At 39.4% G+C, this 22,011-nt stretch overlaps 1 protein-coding gene across 1 annotated transcript in view; it reads right to left on the bottom strand.

Moving 5' to 3' along the window:
* Window positions 1–9,280: 9,280 nt before the first annotated feature.
* The window catches only part of NALF1 (NALCN channel auxiliary factor 1), a 612,892-nt gene continuing 600,161 nt past the window's right edge, over window positions 9,281–22,011 (bottom strand). Inside the window, exon 3 of the mRNA XM_045868583.2 lies at window positions 9,281–9,570. Within this exon, the coding sequence (XP_045724539.2) occupies window positions 9,281–9,570 (290 nt within the window). The remainder of the gene's footprint in view (window positions 9,571–22,011) is intronic.

The following is a 22,011-nucleotide window of genomic DNA, read 5'->3' as shown; positions in this document are numbered from 1 at the left end:
AATCTGGTGTTTATCTGTTTCTCTGAATGAAATCGCATGCTGATTTGATATATTAAATAAATATTCTGCAGGATTGGGCTGTTACTTGTCACTGCACAGGGTTATAAAATTCGAGATGGATTACTCTTATTTTATTTTAAAGGTTTTATTTATTTGTTTGTCAGAGAGAGAGCGAGCACAAGCAGAGGGAGTGGCAGGCAGAGGGAGAAGCAGGCTCCCTGCCGAGCAGGGAGCCCAATGCGGGACTTGATCCCAGGACCCTGGGATCATGACCTGAGCCGAAGGCAGATGCTTAACCGACTGAGCCACCCAGCAGTCCCAAGATGGATTACTCTTAAAAGAAAGAATCCTTTAATGTATTTTCTTTAGCCTTAGATCTTCCAAAATATATCTGCCCATTTGAAGGCGTAGTGTTACTTACCACTGTATAGTTTACAAACTATTCAGATAAATACAAAATCAGTGATGTTGTGGGTGTTGATAAAGAGGGCCAAGCTCTTGTTAAGATGTTACTTCTCCATAAAAATACAAAAATGAAAATTTCTCAATATTTTAAAAAATGTATGCAATACAATTAGATTTCTGTGGGGGTTAAATTTCCATTTCAGTTGAAACACATTTTTTCCAAAATCAAATTTTGAAAGTAAATTTTCTGTATTTTATTACAACATATATAAATCCAAATGTGTAACCCTGAAAAAGTCCAACTCACTGCTTGCCTCTTTAAATGCATTCTTGTAAAGGCATCATATTAGTGCTTCTCACATGCTCTGACAGCTTTCCTAACTCATTTGGAAAAGAATATTTCTTTGTGAGTCATCGTAAGAAATTAGAGCATCAAAGTTTTTCACTAGAAAATTAAAAGGTCTTGGTTGCACAGCCAAACTTATTCTAATGATGCATCATTTAATAGATTTCACATCTTTTAAAAATATAATTTTTTTTCTGATAGGATCATTTAAGCCTCTTTTCAAGTCTAAGAATTATAGACAGTCCACATGGTTCAACAATGGCATTGACTCTAATTCCTCTTAAAAAGATGATATTTATTTATTTATTTGAGGGAGAGACAGAGATAGCGAGAGAGAGAACAAGCAGGGAGGAGAGAGAGAAGCAGGCTCCCCACTGAGCAGGGATCCCAACGTGGGGCTCGATCCTAGGACCCCAGGATCATGACCTGAGCCGAAGGCAGACACTTGACCGACTGAGCCACCCAGCGGCTCCTCATTTCAAAAATCCTGAATTTGAGAGAGAGACAGAGAGACAGAGAGGCAGGGAAAGAGACAGAGAGGAGAGAGACATAGAGATTTGGAAGGAGGAGGAAAAGGGGAAACCGAGTTCAGAATCAAAGCAGGTAATTAAATCTACTTCTAACAACTTGTAACAATATGAGTTTGATACATACTGGGCCTAACAGATGAGTAGAAATTTTAATTTCAAGCCTCTTACTGAACATAAGTATGACTCTGCAAGGTTCCATATGAAATTTGAAGAATCCATAAGGCTATACAAAGACAGCTTCTGAAAAACCACATAAATTAAATAAAAAGTTACATTGCTTTAAGGGGAAAGGAAAACTCCAATAAAAAGAAAGTACCAAATTTTAGATTCTAATTATGGCAAAAATACCTGAGTATATTTTGAATATATTTGATTACTTATTCATCGCGGTGTATGTTTTGCATATCCAAAACCTTATTTCGCTGTATCGCATTTCAGAAAAAGAAAATCACATTAAATCAAAATGCTTTGGCTCAACTTGATTTTTGCTTGGGGATGTAGCAGATGTTTTACCAAGGTTTTCATCAAAATAGAATCATTGTTTAAAAGCTTAGAAACAAATTTTTTTGCTGTTAGAATTCATTTACTGCTAACGTTTGTGTGTCCTTCAAATGAAAGGGAAGGGAAAAATAGGTAGACGGATTATTTCTAGTATTACAAGATAATGACATTCTTGCCCAGTGCCTCAGCAGGAGCCCTGGTTTATATGGCCACATCAGCGCCTGGTTTATCTGGAGACATCACGTCAGTGGCTGTTGACTTTGGGAGCAAGACTGTAGCTGGACTGACCGACCATTTAGGTCAACCTCAATCCATAGGCGTGGTTCCCTTGTCCAAGGATCGACAAAGTTAGCAGAAATGATTACCTTAGCTTGCTGCTCCATTTTTTCAAACCACATATAGGAGATGGCCAAGAATAAAAAAACAAAAATAAGACACAAAGGAAAGAAGCTAAATAAAGCACTGAAGCCTTCATATATAACTAGATAAATTTTTTAAGCCTCAATCAACAATCAAGCTTAATAACATATATACATCGGCCAATTCTATTTTGAGGGGGAGTCACTTGGGTCAGCACCATAATGGCGGTAAGAGGAAAAGCAAATGAACAATTTAGCTGACCAAAGAAACAAGGCATAAACAAACCTTACCAGCGACTTTCACAACTTTTTAGAAATATCTTTTCAATATGTCTAATATTTTAATGATTTTAGAATTTGCAATTTAAGAAATAAAGTCTTCCCCACCTGCTAGCATATTACATAACCGCTTAGTGAAATTTGCTTATTTTTATGTTATTCTTGACCTTATCCTTACCATGGTGTTGGTAGTTCTTTCTCTGTCTCTATTCACTCAAAAGTATATTTGAATGAACTCAGAAAAAAAATTAAAATCATGTATGTGTTTGTAGAGCTGTCCTTATCTTTAATAAATCATAGATCATCAATAAATCCATGAAAAATGGAAATATGGCCCATTAAGTTCCAGTGCATTCAGATGCTTATCATGATATGGAAATAAAAATTATACAGAGTCAAAGGAAGAAAAGTAAAGAGAAAAAGTAACAGGGATGTAGTCTTCGTTTCAGACTTTTCCTAATGTCCACATAGAACTTTAACTTTTGCTTGGATGTTCACTTCGTGTTAGGCGACACAGTGAGAAATGGACATACATTGAAAATTTGCTTTTCAAACCAAAGGCCCTTCTAGTTAGCTAGTGCTCAGACAGATGGCAGCTTGAGGCAGCCGTTGTGGTGGAAGCTGGAAGTTTCCAGACAAACGGTCACTGTTTCTATACCTGCTGATCAACAGCCTCCATCCATAGATGGCTATCCATAGTCTGGCTTCCCACTACACTTGTAAATGGGAAAGCATTTCAAGATGTCAGTAATTATCAGAAATAGGGAGTGGGTCGAACATATGCAAGTACATTAAAATATCTAGTAGATGGGGGAGAGGTGGCAGGAGGGGCAGAGAGACTAGAATTAGTGAAATGAGAAAGGTCACTCAAGAACCCTGCTCGATTTTCTCAGAGAGTGGATTCTTAGAAGAATCCATTTTCTTAGACTTTTTCAAAAACTTCTCAGGCTTCCTAAATTTTTTTCACTGTGATTTCTTTCCATGGGGATTATGGTATTATTTTAAGGCAAACATATCAATCCAGTTTCGATATATATTCATGCAGAATAAGTTTAAATGCACTGTAGTGTTTTAGTTTATGGAATCCAGAGGTGTCAAAGATTTGTACTTAAAAAAAAATCCATGAGCAGTTTAAAAATCACTTTGAGGCTCCATCATTATTTTCAGGACCATCTTAAATCAATTCACACTTGCACAGGGGGGCACCTCTCAGTTCTTATGGATTTCTTTTACTATTCATCTTTGTGGGGTATTTTTGTGTGTGTGGGAGGGGGGAGACATAAAGAAACAAAAGTTATTTACATTAAAATTCATTAGCATTCACTTTAATTCTATAACTTATATAATTTAAAAAAAACTGTTGGAAAGTCATCCATGGCCAGTTTGCTAGATTGAAGATGTAAAGTGTTGGGATGCCTGGGTGGCTCAGTCGGTTAACCATCAGCCTTCTGCTCAGGTCATGATCTCAGGTGCTGGGATCGAGTCCTGGGTGGGGCTCCCTGCTCATGGGGGTGTCTGCTTCTCCCTCTGCCCGCTCGCCGCTCCCCCTCCTTGTGCTCTCTCTCTCTCTGTGTGTCAAATAAATAAATAAAATCTTTAAAAAAAATAAAGATGTGAAGTGTTTCCAAAAATATGCTGTTAAGAGAAAAACCAGTACAATCCGGTGACTCTGAAACACTTGCAGGAGCAGTCCCCATAAGCAAGTAATGAGTTTCCCCTCGTGAATGAGTGATCATCACAACTAACTGTAATCGAGGACCCCATTTTGTCTAGGCACATTTATATCATTTATCTCACTTCAGCCTCAAGTGGTGCCATGAGGTATTTTCACCTGGTGTGATCTCATATTCAAATATGTCCTTGGTCCCTTTGTGCTGTGTGTTCGTGCGTACCCAAACCACGGCTTTGCCCGAGATCCTGTGCCTCTTCTCTATGGTAAAAAAAAGAATCTTAAGAGCACATAACACTATCATTCTTAGCTAGGGATTTCATCAAGATGTTTCCATCGACCCCCTTCTCATTTACTTCACCACATGGACCAGAGAAGCAGCAAAATTAAATGTGAGCAGATATGGTGTAAGACATTGGAGAGCCTTTTTTTTTAATCGTTTTTAACTTTTTAAGTTTAAAACTTAGGAATTTTATAATTATCTTAGAATTTGGAGAAAATAAATTATATGCCCAAAGCATGTGTGAGACCTAAGGTTCTCACTGGGCTCCAGAACCCGCATTTGGAATTTACCATCAGATGCGGTGGGAGCTCCGACTTTCTCCCACTGACCTGTGTGGCCCCAGGTAACACAGCAGGTCATTTACAATTTGTAACTTTAATCTGAATATTTTGTGTCAGGTAAACACAGCCCTCTAGTATGTCAGAACATCTTTCATATTTGGCTTCATGCCTTAAGTTTTCTTCCAAGACCAAGAGGATTATCTCTCCATTTTACCACTGTACGGAGAATTTCTAGGCTCTGGAGCAGTTTGAAAGTTCTTATAAATGTTGTGGTTTTTTTTTTCCTTCCTCCCATTTAAAGACTTGTTATTCACCATCGCTCAATACCTGCATGCCATATTCAATTTTTTCTAAACATCATTAATGCTTGAAAGATAGAGAAGACTCTGAAAAATTGTTATTCCTTTGTTAATGGAGACATTCCGAGAGTCTGTTTTCCACATCAAAGTAGGTATAGTCTTTACATGAACATGCTGCCCAAACTTTAGCAAAAAAAAATAGGAATCATTCATTATAATGTTACATGTGTGTTGTCATGGACTGAATAATTTTGTGGTTCAAGTTTTACTTGTAAGCGATATACATGTATGTTATACACCCACATATCACTATGGGAACCTGCCAGAGCTGCATAGACTTCCCCCTTATATGTACATTTGCATGTGTATATAATTAAATACCTGTCTGCAATTCTAGTAAAAGCAAGGTGTACCCTTCATATCTCTGACTGAATGCTTCCAGTAGCAAATTTCGTTGTTACCTAGGAAGAGCACAAATGGTGCCTCAGGCTGATCAGTGCTTTCATGTTGTCCAGGAATCAAATGCCATCTCTTCGGCACATGGAATTGACACCCAACTACATCTTTCATTTATTTATTTGTCCTGGCAAAGATGATGTTCTTATTAATTCATATAAAATTCCATTTTTGTTTTCCTTCCTTTCCTTCCTTCATTCTTTCCTTCTTTCGTTCCTTCCTTCTTTCCTCTCTCTCTCTCCCTCTCTCTCTCTTTCTTTCTCCTTTACTTTCTTTCCTGTCTTCTTTTCTTTCCTTGCTGACTGCCTTCTTTTATTTTAATAACTACATGTTCTAGTACTTAATGACACCAATCCATTGATGAGGAACTATATTCCCTTGTCCCTAATGATGCCGTTTAAATGAGCAACTCTCACTTGTGGGAGAGGAGAACAACCCTATCTTTTTTAATGAAAGAACAGTCAGTATAAAGTTTCACTGAAAGCAAATGCTATAAGGAATGACTTCCAACCCCACTATGTTACTTGACATTTGGTTTTGCAGAATCAAAATCTTCCACAGGCTGGAATTTCTCTATTGCAGAAAAAAAGACAGTTATAAACACAGGGAAACCTGTTCTATACATTTGTGGATGAAATATCATTTTCTTGATTTTCAACTTGCTTTCAGAAATAATTGTTTCAATATCGTAATTCAACATCTACTATGCAATGGATATCCACCATGAGAAAAACAGAAAGAGATGATGATCACAAAGGTGCAGGGTCTCATCTTTTTGTGCCAGAATTAACATGCATGTATATGTTGATCAAGTAGAAACACTTCTTTCAAATGATCCATGGGTATGGTGAGATTTGCATCTTCAATGGCCATTTCTTGACTCTGTCTGGGAGTCATCGCCTGTTTGGATCCTTTGGCTGAGCCCAGGAAAAGCTACTTTAGTTCACTGTGTCAGTGAAATGTCATAGGGAAGTGCTTACACATTTACAGTAATAATTACTAGGCACTGAGATCATTCTCACATAATAAGAATAAATGTATTTGGCAAGAAAAGAATCCTACCAGAACAAGAGACAGTTCCAATGCTGATTGACGTGTGGGAAATAACCAGTCCCCTTCTCTCCTTACCAGCCCTTCCTCACTTAAATTATAGTTTCATAGTACAGTTAAATACTGTGCTGTTTCTCTCTATTCTTGAAATTGTCTTCTGGAGGACTTACCTGTCAGATAAAGTGGTGGTGGTTTCTGGTCTCTCTCTTTCAGCTGCCATTCTCCCCAAACTAAAGCTAAAACATGGTCCAGTGGAATCTTCCAATCCCTCTATATTTGAAAAGAATTGTAACCAGTTGCAAAAGATATTAAGAGAAAATGAAACCTTGTTTTTTATGGGATACTGTTTTTTTTTTTTTAAATCATTTTCCCCAGTGTCTAGAAATAGTAACTTCTTGTCATGAGAGTGGGTGGAATTTGCATCTGTGTTGATTGTCATTTTCCCAAAGAATGGAAATTCCCACGGCACAAATAAAAGCATGAGGAACACTGAAGAAGTGGCCCGTGGCGTGGCCTTGCCCGGCAGAGGTAGGGAAGGTCAGAACAGACTTTTTCCTGGCTATATATCCTAAAGCCTTTAAGAGGTCAGTTGAAAAAGAGCTCACCTTAAATCCTTTGTTAGGAGTCAGCACCCCTTCACCCTCCACCCACTGCTCCCCTACTTCTGTCATCCCCCCAACTCCACCGAAATCTGTGACCCACCAGGAGGGGCTTTAAACATGCTCATTTCTCCCAGTGTTTAACACTTGCCGCAACTCAATGCCCCCAAGCCTCTTCCCACCCACTGTGGCCCTAGGAATAGCAAGGCATTTCTCTAAATTAAAAATATTGTGCCTGTTGTGTGTGTGTGTGTGTGTGCACTTGTGAATGTGTGTTGACATTTGCATGAAAAAAACAATTTTTTAAAAAGGAACAAAAACTGGAGAATTTTGCATTTTTGGTGGTTTTTTTTGTATTTGCGCAGACCATTTTAGGATTTTCAGTCTCAACAAAACACTATTAAAACGAAGAATCTAGTAAAATATTTGTGCATGTACTGCTAAACAATTCTAGCAATTTTATTAAGCAATACCTTTATTATTTTTTGAATATTCTTAACAGACTGGAACAAAACATTTTTTTTATTCAAAACAAAATATGCATACTGTACGCATGTCGCAGGGTTAAGTATGATGCAGAGATTAAAGTTTGTTTGAACAAAAACGAATGCCAGGGGGGAATTTCATAGCTATAAAGTTAATAACTAAATTTTGTTCGCTACGAGGACCTTTTCTATGATTTTCCTTCATCTCCCATCTGAAGAGCAAACACATCTGAAGAGCACTTCCCAAATGTTAGAGTATAGGAAGGAATGTAAAGTGGTTTTTTTTTTAATTATTTGTTTTGTTTGTTTGTTTTTTTTTTAAAAACAGCCCTTATGAACTCTTCCTTCCACTGATTCTACTGTAAACTCATAAAAGCCTTTTTTAAGAAAGCAAATTCATATACACTCAGCAGGTGAAATGTTCCCACAAAAAGAAAAAATACAAACAGAGCGATCTGATTTCTCCTCTTCTCACCGACTATCTAGAGCGTGTTCAAAGTGACAAAGTTTTTGCACTTGAATGAAAATGGCTAACCTATTTTTTTAAAACAAGTTCTTTTGTGATAATGCAGAATTGCATACACTTTATACCTGGAATAATTTAAAATTATAGGTTGGGGAGATACTGGGGTAAAATTGTATATATTCTGTATACGGCAGGTGTTGGGGCATCTCTACGGTCTCCTCCACAACCGCAACGGAGGAGAAGGAAACCCAGATTTGTGTCCTCACTCCCTTTGCTGCCATCCAAGGGCCCACAAGCGCCGACATGTGCCCCCATCGTGACTCGGGGTGGACCCCCAGCCACCTGACAACCGGCGAGGGACGGGGCCTCGGGGAAGGGGAGCTGGAGCAACATAGTTTATGGTGGTTTTTCTTTGCTTTTATTTTGTTGTCAACATAAAAAACGTGTTAACTGGCTGATTCCGCCTACCATGGAGAGCACTTGTTTGTTCAGCTAAAAAGGAACCCCTAGTTCTGCTCCTGGCGGGGGGTGGGGGGCCTGCGGCCCGGAACCCCGGAGCGTGCGCGCCCGAACTGTGGCTGCGCAGACAGACAGAAGCAAGCCGTGTTGTCTGCTGGGGGCAGGGGGTCGGGGGGCAGGGGGGGCTGGGGAGGCGGGGGGGGAGGCCGGGGGGAGACCGGGGGGCGGGGGCAGTCGGTTTGGGAGGCAGGAGCAAAGAGTTCGGGGGGTTTTTTTATTTGTATTTTTTGTTGTTTTCTTTTTTTTGTCTTTTTTATCTTTTATGATTTTTTTTGTTGTTGTTGTTGTTGTATTTTGCTATACCGTGAGGTCATAGCGATCATTCCTCTAATAGAAACTGACAGGACAGAGAGACAGAACTACCTGATGAACACACACAATGACTAGAAATAGAGAGAGAGAAAGAGAGAGAGAGAGACGGTGAAGACTTAGTTTACCTCTGAGAAACCATCCCCCAAAATAAATCCTGTAGTAACAAGTGCAAAAAGGTAAACGAGAACAAATAAACCCGAACCAAAGGAAAGCAAAGAGGACCTCCAAACATTAAAACACAGTGTATAAAATGGTGTGAGAAATTTAAGTCACTTTGCAGCCTCTTAGTCGATAAAAAGCCGTGTTCGTGTCCTCGTTTGCATCCGGGCCCACCCTCCCGGTCTTGCCCCAAACCCCAGGGCCTCGCGGAGGCGGCGGCGGGTCAGGGCCCCCCGCGTGTGTCCGAGCGGCAGCGGGCGCGGGGCTGGGGGCGCCCCCGGGCTACTCGTCGCGCGGCGAGCCCTCTTCCAGCGCGCGGATGCCCCCCAAGCCCAGCGCCGTGCTGTTCTGCGCCGCGGAGGCCGTGAGCACTGTGTGCAGGAGCATCAGTACGAGAACGCACAGCCTGAGTCTGCCGCCGCCCAGTCTGGCCGCCGCTGACACTGTGAGTGACGTCCTGTGACAGGGGCCGCCGGTCCCCAGCGTCCCTCTGGAGCGCTCGCTCGGGCGCTCTTCCCTCCTGACATCGCAGCATTCGGGCTCCTCCGCGGGTACGAAGGTTTCGTAGAGCCCTGCGGGAGGAAGACAGGGCCCGGTTAAACGCGAGGCGGAGCGCGCAGCAGACAGAAGCTGTTACTGTAAGGCTCTGAGCCACAGCCTCTTAGGAGCACTGAGGCATTTTGTACCTCCGTAAGGGGGAGGCCGGTCCAGACAATCGGGGTGCACAGTCAGCCCCGCTCTCCGACCAGCCCTTTAGGTCCCCCACTGGGCCCTCTTTACACGCCCGGAGGCCATGCCAGGGCAAGTTCTGGGATGAAAGGTTTCATTTGGTCCAAAAGCAGAACCTGAGGTTCCGGATCAACTTGGTGGCCAAGGTTGCACAACCATCCTTTTTCTTTACCAGGAATGTGATTAACGGAGACAACACAATAAAGGAACAGGAACTAGTTGTGCTAAGTGAAACAACCCACCAGTGATAGCATCATAGCTCTAGGAACTGCCTCTCCCCGTCGCTCCCTCTCCTCAACCTCACCCTGTCTTCGCTCCCCTTCTTGGTGGGTGGGCAGAGCCACTAAGCATCCAAGGGGGGGACCATTTCCTTTGGATTCATTTTTCAAATATTGCTCTTATTCATCCGTTTGCTATTCTACGGAAGAATACCTGTCTTGGGCCTGGACCACTGTGGGAAGAGTCTCTCTGTTCTTGGTGTTCTGTGTGCAACCTCCGGCCTAGTCTGCCTTCCCATGAATGTCTGTCTCGCTCGCTCTCTCTCTTTTCTTCCCTCCTCAAAAGATCTCTTCTCTCTCCCTCTCCTCCTCCCCCCACCCCGTTCCTCTACAAGAAGACATTGTTCTTATTTTTAAATTGATAAATGGATATTTTAGAAACTTTCAAAGTGGTGAAAAGAATAACACACTTCATCTTACCAATCTTGTTTCTTGCTCTATTATATATGATGTTAAGTAGCTACATAAACCATTCTGTATCCTTTTTTTTTTTTACTTGACAGCAACATCTTCTCAAGAGTGTTAGAATAAAGTTTCTACACCAATTTTACTATGCTATCCTTAAGCTTGAAACTTTAAAAGCGAGGATAGAGTAGTTGTAAGGATTAGATAAGATTTTGTATATGTAAAGAGCTTGGCTTAGTGCCTAGCATAGAGAAGCAATTTGAAAATTTTGGGCTACTGTTAATAAAAATAGCTATTCATAGTGTCTCCTTGCCTCCACCTACATAATATAATCTAAAAAATCTTTTCCTGTCTCTTCAGACTCCTTGACCAGTAGCTCCAGATAGCCTCCCAGGACACGTGATACTTTCCCCACAGCCCAAGCTGCTTTCTCTTCCTGGAATTTTCCCCATCAACCCATGGACTTTACTCTCACCTATGCTTCAAGTTCAGCTCCCCGGAAATGCCCTGCATGATGTCTGTACTCTCTTCCGGGTTGCTAGTGCATTCTATGTAACTCTTCAATAGAGCAATTGTTACCTGTCCTTTTCAGCACAATTGCTAATTTTAGGTCAGTTTCTTTATTCACCTGTCACCTTAAAAGCAAAAAGTATTTTGGCTTTGTGTTCCTGATATGTAGTAGAACGCTTGAACAAAGTAGGTCTTTAATAAGCACTTATTACATGAATACACTCAATATATATTTGTTTAAAAAAAGAGAATCTATTAAATAAGATATTATACACTGCAATCTTCAGTTTCCTTTAAAGAAATGACCAAGATATCCTTATAATGATGCTTACAATATTCATTTCTTCTTAGGCATTCAAAGGTAAACTTCACCTTCTCCTAGATAGAATATGGAAAAAAAACTGAATTAATGAGGTCTGCAGCTCCGACATTTTTAATGTATGATATTTTCTTTTTTCATATATGATACCTCGCTAGTAGACTAATCATTTATTGAAGTATACGTTTTCCAAATTATATTCTACAAAGATGAGAGTTTATAGTTAAGATTGTAAGAATAGATCATTTAGATCAACATTTTAGAATGATAATAATGAGAATATACTTAACGATTTCGTCCAAATAAGAAGCTCTCCCAAACTCGCTCAGAAGCTAGTTTGCTGATTTATAACTAAAGTCATTTCAGAAAGAATAAGGCAGTTCATTCAGGCCAATAAGTATACTCTTCTCGACTGATACAGTTCATACTCTTTCTTTTCCCCTTGTCCATCCTTTTAGTAAGATTTTTTCCAGAATTATACATGCATATATATTAATAATCAAATAATTCCACAAGCTCTTTCTTTAAAAGTGCCTCCACCTCCCCCATCCCCAATTTCTTCCTTTTCAGAGGCAAATACATGAACCTCTTTTCGCTGTTTCTGTATTTAGCTACATTTCTGTAAATAACCTGTTACGCTTTTCTTATGCAGTCTCTAGACAGACTTCCCCCTAGGACACATGACAGCAACATTATTGGGGGTGATATTCATTTTTCAGCTCATATGCGCCCCCATCCCTGCATGGTAGTATGTTCAACAAGGCTCCCTTTATTAGGATGTTACACAAACAATTCTTAACTTAGACATGCAGTAAACTTGAGTTTTCTGTTCCTTACGGCTGTGGTTTTCCTAGAGTTAACCATTAGCTTACAGTTTCCTATGTTCTTACTACTTCAAACCACAAACCCTTCCCAGTAGTTTCAGCAGAATAGGGGGTTCTATCAGCTTTATCGCCTGGAGTCTTTTACCACCTGGACCTGTTGCTTTGATGCCTGGTGCCCAGCTAGCGGCCCGACAGCCTCAGTGAATGCCTTTGTGGGGGATGCTCGTGGCTTCTGTCCGTAGGTTTGCTATTCAGGAATAGTCTCTACATCCTTTCTTGGTTTGGTGGACCATGGCATCTAGGATCTTCCTAAGGAAAAGCTCATGGGAATGAATTTCTGAGATGCTGCGTGCTTAAAAATGTGTTTATTCTACCTTGTATTTAATTGTTTGGCTGAGCATGGAATTCTAGTTCAGAAATTCTTATCCTTCAGGTTTCCGAGCATGACTCCCACCTTCACTTATCGGGCACGTGGGACCTGTCCTTTAATTCTCTTATCTCATCTCTCCTACTTTATGCCACTTCATCTCTTTGCTCTACTTTCTGGAGGATTTGGTGAGCTTTATTGTGTAATGATTTTATTGAGTTTTTTTCTATCACATTTTAATTTCTGAGAGCTCTTTTATGTACTCTGAATGTTGGGTTGTTTTTTTTTTTGAACTGACTGTTCTCATTTCACAGTCGCAATATATCCTTTTATCACTGAGATATTTGCAGTGCTTTTATTTGTCATGTTCTATTTCCTCCCTGCATGGGCCCCATTTTCTCCAAGCCGTTTTTTCTTCTTTGTTTGTTTCTCTCTTATTTTTTATGTGGGAAGGCTGTGCGTTCTTGATTGAATGCCCATCGTAAAAAGCACTGCAATCTGGACACCTAGGCAGGTGTTGTGAGGGGCTGGGTATGGGGATCTGCCTGAACTGTTTAGATGGAGAAACTTGTGCATTTCTTCCCTTTGCGTTGGTCAGATTTCACAGAACACGTTGAGTGTCATCTGTCCGGGAGGGCAAAGGCTATGCCGCCGGTTTTCTGAGAACCAGATGGGAGAAGAGAGCTGGGGATGGGTGAGTCTGCATCCAGCGTGCACACATTCATTTAACCCACATTTTGATTCTCCCATCTGACCTCCCCCTGATGGCACCCAACCCAACAACTTTCTCCAACCATCTCCAAAAAACAGTCCTCCTTGCATAAAGAAATAGGCAGCTGCCTTTCTCTGGGGTGAGGGAGAGCAACAGGTGGGTTGGAGGGGCGGGCATGGGCTGTGGAGATCTGATGACTTCTAAACAGGTTTCCACTTTCCACCCTTTGCTGCTGCCTCCTCCACCGTATCGACTGCCCTCTGTCCCTGCGTCCGGAGGGTCTGGGATGTGAATCTGGTTTGCTGGTTACCCTCTGCTATGTCAGCAAAGGTTTCAACAAACCCTTTACTGCGCGCCAGTTTTCGTTCTAGTTTCTAAGAGGTTTAGGTTGTTGTCTCCTTATCCATTCTTCCATTCTTTCAGATTTATGCCTAAAAACAATTTCTTTTCTGTTGGGTCTGCCTAGAAAACATTACCGCACTTTTCTCTACCAGGTTCTGCTCTGTTCCATCCTGACTCACACCCTCAGCTAGGAATGCGGCTGGCAGGTGGAAACTGACTCTGGGCCCCTGGACAGCTGCCTCCAATCATCAGAGTATCTGTGAAGGGCCATCCCAGCTCCAGATACTGTCCCTCTGCCGAATCCTCCTTCCCTGACCCCGGAACAGGTGCACTTCCCGGATAAACCACCTGCACACGGATGCACTTCCTGGGAAGCCTACCCAGAGCAGCTAACTCTTCCGCACCATTCAAGGGACTATAAGAACTTGTTTCCAAATGAAAATAAATCATTTCTCAAGCAATCATTTCATTGCACAGGTATATAAGTGATTGGGGTTTCAAAAGGAAAAAGGAAATTGTCAGTGAATGAAATGTTCTGATACATTTTGCTTACAAAATGCTCTATTTGCAATCTCTAATAAATCATTAGTTGCCATTTGACATTGAATAATAATAATAATAATAGCAATTATTATTCTATCTTATAGTGCAACCTCATGGAGATTTTTTGGAAAATTAAGTAATACACATAAATTGCTTAGAACAGTGCCTGACAGATAGTAAAATCTCACATAATAATTATTATTCCTATTGTAACTTGGGATAAATAGTGGAATCAGAATTTATTATGAGGAAAGGCTTTAAAGAACATCCAATTCAAATTCTTTTTCTGTTTTCTATTCATATGAGCCACTCATGGAAAAACCTTATTTTTCATAGCTCAGAATAATTACTCTAGAATGGTCATAATAAATATTATCTTAAGTACAGGAAAGCCAAATATTCTAAGGAAATCTTCAAAATAACCACATGAAATATAATCCTTCAGTATCTCAGTAATTTACCTTTTACTATCATATGAGACTAATTTTTTCAGATGTATGCACGAGTGATATGCTTAATATTTTTCTGAATGCAGAAGTTTAAAAAACAGTAAGATAAAAAGAAGAGGGGAATCACCCCAAGTCTGACTTCATTAGGATGAAAAAAGAAACAAGAAGAAACTGCTGGAATTTGTTTCCCCAACTTTTTTATTAATACAGACACATACATATACACACAGGGTGTGCATGTAATTTCTAGATTTCACATGGAAAATTCTATTCAGCATGTGTGACTGTACTTTACAATGTTATTCTTTATTTGATTTGGTAATATTAATTTTAAATGTGTGTATATTACTGAGATTATATATGTAATATACATATAATATAAATGTATATTCTATATACATTATTACCGTGTTTTAGTAACTAGAATAATTTATATGGCGTGGAATCCATAAAACTTTCTGGATACAAGCTCTTTCTTTAGGGTAATTTGCATAATTTTACAGTTTCTTTCATGGCTATTAATCTGTCAAGGTTGTTTTGTGTCAGGTTTGATCATTCATAGTTATCTAAAAATAGCCTTTTTATTGAGAGTTTGACATTAATTCATGTAGAGCTATACATATTTTAAGACTAGTTTTCTAATTCTCTCCTCCATTGTTAATACTTTATTTCATCTTTTGTTTTGTCCCTGATAAGACTTGCGAGATTTTTTTGCCCACTTTCTTTTGCATTATCAAGGATACAGCTCTTGAACATTGATATGCTCTGACATTGATATGTTCTGTGTGTTAATGCATCAATTTCTTAATTATCTTATCTTTTGTTTAATTTTCTATTATTCCCCTTCTAACTATACTGAATTGAATGCGAATTTACTCATTTAAATTCATGTTTTTCCTTAATAAGTTAGTTATTGTTCTAAATTTCCATCTGAGAATGCTTCAGCCAATTCTCTTATGTTTTAATATGCAGTGATTTTGCATGTTCTGTAATTGTAATATATGTTTCCTTTTATATCTAAATGACTTAAAAGAGTTCCGCGGCTTTTAAAAAATGTCACTGATACATTTTCATAACTATTTTAGTCACTAATTTCAAGTTTTATTTACCTTAATTTCATGAATGTGGCCTTTAAAAAGTTGATTTTCTCTAATTGTTTTCTTTGTGGTTTTTCTTTGTGTAATGTAAAATTATTATCTTATTATTTTTTGCAAATATTAACACTGGTAACAATGCTTAGTCTTTATCTTTATATATTTTTTCCTATTCAGAATGTCATCAGCTGAGAAATATATCTTCTACAACTGTTTCTGATGATTCTGCTTTATACATTTGGCTATTAAGTCAGTAGATACAGAAAATTAATAAGTCTTCACATTTTTCACTAGACCTTTACTATTAATCAAGAAAACATACTCTTTGTTCTTACAAAGTACATATATATACTTTTTTTTTTTTTCAGTGAAGTTCTGTTGTTTTTGTTCCTGTTGTGGTTTTGAACATATTTTGTCTGGTATTAATGTAAACTCCATGCATATTAGCACAGTCATCTGATATATCTTTGTCCATTGTTTTAATTTTTTTGGTCTCTTTATATTTTCTCTGTACTATGTTCTACATATAAGAATTTCACAACAATCAAAAAGGAGAGTCTAATCCATTTACATTTATTGTCAGGCCTGTAGTGTTTGATCTTACCTTTATCATCATATAATAGCATTTCCAAACATTTAAAAATGTTTTTTTACCACTCCCTTTGTTTTCTATCCTTTTCTGTGTGAGCATATTTAAATGCTATTTTTTCATGATTTGTTGAATGTTTGCTGTTGTTAATTCTATTGGACCTTTGCTTTTAAAAAACCACACACAGCTGAACCTTTATTTGTCTAATTATCAGAATCACTGATAAGGAAATTAACAAAATTTTGTTTCCTTCAACTCCTTATTCTTTATCATTTTTTGGCTACCATCAGATGTTTTAAACTCAGTTATTGTCAAATTACTCGTATTTTATATCCTGTCTCCTATTAATTATTAATAATATTTGCATATTGCTTTACATAGATCTTATTCCGGGATTATGTGGTTGCAATGAACAGAAACTCACAGGAGCTAATTTAGGTGAAAAATGAGAAGAACGAGAGAACAGGGGGTGGGAGTAATATTGGAAAAATTCAAGCCTTTTTCATGAAATACAAGGCACACCAGGTGACATGAATAATAAATCACAAGATTGGCCATCAGTAAGGGATGTGCCCTCCACCCGGTGGAGATGAGCACTGTAATCTTAATTTTGGGCTGCACACCTCCTTGGGCAGGCAGGCTTGGCTGCCTTTTCGTGCATATGGGCACACAGGACTTCATCGTTTTGTCCTCTCAGTTCAATACCATCAGGTTGTGACACAATCCCGGAGAGGCCAATCTGTGTGACTTGTTCCACTCATCCACACTGGTCCAGTCAGGCCACAGGCTAGAGAGAGATTCCCACAGAACAGACACAGTGCACTCTTTTTGAGAGAGACATATAATGTCAGTGGTCAAATGTGGTAGTTTCCTCCTGGAGCTTGTAGGACACTTCCTTCATTCTCAAATTTCAAAAAAGTTGGGAATTGAATCCAATTTCTTTAATTTTGCCAGATGGGGAGAATCCTTTAACCTGCCAGTGAGAGTGTCCTAAGGCTCAGGAAAGATATTTCCTGTCATTTCTTTGATTGTTTCTTTCCTCACTTTTATGTTTTGTATGTTTTCAACTAATCACATTCCCTGTCATCATTTCTAGATTGTTGATCTCCTCCTTGGACCTTGCCCCTGCCAGGGGAAGAATTGCAAGGAAGTCCTCAGTGTGCTCGAATCTGATTTCTCTTCCTCTTGAGGAAATGGCTCAGTTTCTTGCACATGGATGGCCCCTTTCTGATGACCTAGAGTTTCCATGTTCCCTTAGTTATTTCACTGGAGTCAGAAGTAAGACAGTCAGATGCTTCTCTTTACTTTGCCACTTACTGTCTGCTCCTTTTTTCCCTTTAATAGCAATTGTTCAAGGTACTAAGGATAAGACGGCATGATAACCTTTTACTTATACCCACCTACGTGAGTTTAACTGGAATGCATTTTCATAATAAAAATAAATATTTTGAAAATAAACAGGCAATAATGGCAATGAGAAAATTATTACCTGAGTATGGACATAAAAATGCTCAAACAACATCAAAAGTGTAAAATGGAAAGCAAACAATTACCTTTCTCTTCAATCCTAATCCTCTTCTCCAAGGATAAACACTTTTGATGGATTTTTCTTCTTTTTGTTTGCTTTTGTGTGGGAGTGTTTATCTTCATGGCTCTATACAACAAATTCCTTCATCTATTTCTTAATCCAGTGATTTTAGACCCACTGAGGATGGTTTTCTCCGCCCCCACTGATCCCTAAATGTGGCCAATCTTTGTTTTCTTTCTAAAACTACATTTTCCTTTGTGTTTGTGTTATATATATTAATTTTGAATATTGGAAGTAAAAAAAAAGTACATCCTGAGAATTCATTTAATCCCATTTCATTACCATATTATTCAAGATTGTTTAATATATTAGGCAAGACAGATTCTGACTTTTAATGCTTCATCAATTTATAAAAATCATGAAAATTTTAGATAGCTTTCTATGTGACCCATGATTCTTCTGTACACTTTTCCCGAGGTTCTAATTGTCTTGCATTTTTCATAGAATCAGAAAAAATGTTTTCCCTTCTTCCCTGTATCACTGATGCATCCAGTGTCATAATCATTCCAGTTTCAATGTTCTAATATATTTTTGTTGCACAGATATTATCTTATGCTTGATTTTTCACTATACCACTACTCAGATCCTACAGTATCCTCTTTCTCAGCCTACTCTTTTGTTTCAGTAGAGTAAAACTTCAAGTTATGTTCCGGATGGGATGTGTGGAAGGTAAACTTTCAAGAGTATACATATTTAATTTAAACAAATAAACTTCATTCTCACATTTGAAAGACAGTTTGTCAGGTATATTTCCTAGTTCACAATCTTTTTGGTTCTAATAACTTTGAAGGCATCCATCGGCTATATCTCAGGGTCCAGTGCTGTGGGGAAAGTTCTAGTTGTACATGTTTCCTGTTGATGGATTAAGAGCTTACCACACATTCAACTGTGAAACTAGTGCTCACTTACCTACTCACACTTGTGTGGGTCGGAAGGCTAGCAGGGCTGACGGGTTTCTCTGGCCTGTGTTCACAAACCAAAATCAAGTTGTTGGTAGGGCTGAGTTCCTTTTTGGAGATTCTCAGGGAGAATTCACTTCTAAGCCCATTCGGTGTGTTGTTAGAATTTGGTTCTCTCTACGTGTAGAACTGGGGTCCTGCTGTCCTCACACACTGTTGGCAGGGTAACTCTCAGCATCCAGAAAGTGTCTGTCCCAACTTCTTGGCTGACAGCCCCTTTCTCCACCTTCAAAGCCAGCGATGACTCGTGGAGTCCTCTCATTCTCTCTGACATCTCCTTTTGTGTCATCTCTCCTGCCTCTCATACTGTGTCTCTGGCTGACTGTCTGTCTTCTTCTGTGGTTTTTGGGGCACATGTGATCAGAATGGGCCCACCCAGATGATCCAGGATGATCTTCCCCCCAAGGTCCACAACCTCAATCCTACCTGCAAAATCTCTTTTGCCATGCAATGCGTTCACAGTTTCTGAAGATTAGGTCATTGGGATTTTTTTTTTTTTTTTTTTTTTAGGGGAGCATTACTCAGCCTACCACTCGGGGGAGAAGACCAAGGAGGCCCAAATCCTGCCTCCATGCTGATGTCAACATCCCTTTCATTTCATGGAGGGCTTGCTATCCTCAATGATGCCTTTTTGGATATTGCATGTATCTGTTGTATTCTGAAATCTCAAGAGGATATGTTTGCCTGTGGTTTCTTCATGGCTTCTTCTGCTGAGCTCCTTCCATCTGAAACCACATTTTTCTTCCACTCTGGAGAAAGTCCTTTGCACATTGCTTTGATAACCTGTCCCTCCCCCACTCTCACTTTGTATCCTTTTTTGTTTGGCTTCGTTTTGTTTTGTTTTCTCCAAAAAGCTTATACTGGGTGGATCCCAGCCCTTCCATATAATGTTTCTATCTCTCATTGCCTTTGGTTTGCAGGTCTCTCTACGGGGCAGCATTTTCCTTGGGTGAGTGAATGGGGACTGAAAGGACAGGCTGAGGCTCCCTTTCCCACCACTCCCAAAGGCATTGCTAAGAAGGCTTCCTCACACTCCTCTCAGGAGCTCCTTCAATGTCATCACAAGGCAGGTCCTTGGGTTTTGTGGGCGAACACCACCACTGCGTGTGGAGGAATGCGATAACCACTTGGCTCAGGTGTCTGCTGAGAGCCTTCACTCCATCAGAGCGCTTCTGGTTTCTGTGTTCTCCTGATCCTGGCACATCCTCAGAACAAGCCATGATCAGCAGAGGGTCTTGCTGGAAGAACCGTGCCCTTTCCTGCTGTGGGCTCACTTAGAGCCTGCTCTCAATGCTCCCCCAATTCTGACTGTCCTGGAAAGTCTTACAACTGCCTTTTCCCTTTTAGAGAAAAAACGTGCAAGTGTCCATTTTAATAGTGTCCCACTTTCTAAACAAAACAAAACAAAATGGTTTTACCGCTCCTATGAATATATTTCGTTCTGTAGTTTTTATTTCAATTTCGATGAGATTTAGAGACAGATGGGAAGTAAAATTTTGGCTTCAGTCTGTCAGCTTAGACCAGAAGTCACACCCATGGTTTGCAATGCAATGGTTTACTCATTACCAAGATAATTTTTCGCCACCATGTAAATCCTTAGTGTCGCAGAACACAGTGTTTCGATTTTAGTATCTCTTCATTTTATATTGGCTAGAATAGTGATTTCACATGAATGCAATGTAGGATTTATTCAGAAATAACCTACAAAAACTATAAAATCAGCACTGGTATCCAAATTGTGTCTACATTTTTTAAGGTAAAAATAGTAAAATAAGTCATCTCTTGAGAATTTGCTAGTTTTCTAGGGTTCTTTTATAATAGGGCTTGTAAAACAATATAAAATGAGAGGTCAAGCTAAGAAATCTAGAACTCATAATGACCAAATCATAATGACCCTCTACAGAAAAGAATTAGAATCCGATTTATGAGTATCTGTATATTAGTAATTTTTATAGTATCTTTTTAAAGCCAGAGCAAATTTTGGTAATTAAGGTATTTACTTGAATAGTTTTTTTCAGGGGAGCCGTGGTAGGTGTATTAGATCAGTATGATGAGCAAATGCTAGCATGGCCTTGCATCTAATACTAATAGCATTGTATTACTTTTCTTCTAGTTGACATTCTTGAGAATAAGGATCACTCCTTCACCATCCTGGTGCTCTAACCACCTAACAGGCTGTTTATCCCCCAAAGAACAGTAAGTATTTGTTTGATGAGGGGAAGGAATCAAGGAATAATGCACCTTGAGTTGTAAGAGAATGTTTCAGTAAGATGAGTATATTAGATGACAAAGCACAAATACCTGGTTATATAAAGGCCATTCAGAGTTGAAAGCTAACCGTGCATTAGCTAGAATATAAATTGCTCTAAAAACTGAAAATGATGCTAAATGAAATGAAAATCAAAAGCCCACATTAAAATGGCAGAGATGTTCTACGGAGAATTCACTCATTCATTAAGGCCATCAGCTGAGTCAAGAAATAAATTGGGCATTTGAAATGTCTTCATAATGGGTCCTAAAGTTTTCCAGGACTGTGCTAGAAAAATAAAGACTGTCTGCAGCCGGAGGGAATATAATCTAAACAGAAATCTAACACACGCTGTTAAATATCACATTTCACATTGTTATTTTCCTGAAAATGGTTATGGTGACATTCTCATTTTAAAAATTTATTCTAAGAAAATAGACAAGAAAGAAAAAAGTAATGGACAAAGAAGATACATTCTCACCAAATGTACCATTTTAATTTTCCACCCCTTCCCTAATGAATCCTTTGCTGGAGGCCTTGAAGGAGACTTTAGTGGATGGGGTGGAGGAGAGCCATACGGATTCCTGGAGAAGTCAGAGCGCTATGGGGTCTCCACAAAGCATCAAAACAAGGCAGGGTTCAGGGCTGTGGGTACTGTTGGGACAGAAAGACTCAAGTTCCTCTTCTTTATTCTAATAAGTCACCAAGTGCCAGGGGCTCAAGCAGAGCTTACAAGAGTCAGCAGAGAAAGGAATAAAAAATCTCAACTCCTTCTCTTTCTTCGCTATGAACCAACCCCGCTGCGAGATGCTTCTGTGGTCCGACTGCTCTCACAGATGGGAAGAGTGTTGGAGGAACTTCACGAAGTGCATTTCAGAAATTCAGAGAAATTTGTGTAAGTGTGTCATACAACTTCACATCCCAGGAGGATGAGAAAATGTTGGCTCTTTCTCATTGATGTTTCTGTGACTTCGTGCTCAGCACTAGCTAGTTCAGCAGCATTGACCAAGAAGCCCCGTGCAGAAAACTGTATGGTCCTTGTTAAGAACATGACCTA

The sequence above is a fragment of the Mirounga angustirostris genome, unplaced genomic scaffold (assembly GCF_029215605.1).
Source record: "Mirounga angustirostris isolate CCGP_5_RB_7025 unplaced genomic scaffold, mMirAng1.0.hap1 SCAF_3, whole genome shotgun sequence".
In the NCBI taxonomy this organism is placed as follows: domain Eukaryota; kingdom Metazoa; phylum Chordata; class Mammalia; order Carnivora; family Phocidae; genus Mirounga; species Mirounga angustirostris.
This window is presented reverse-complemented; position numbering and strand designations above follow the sequence as displayed.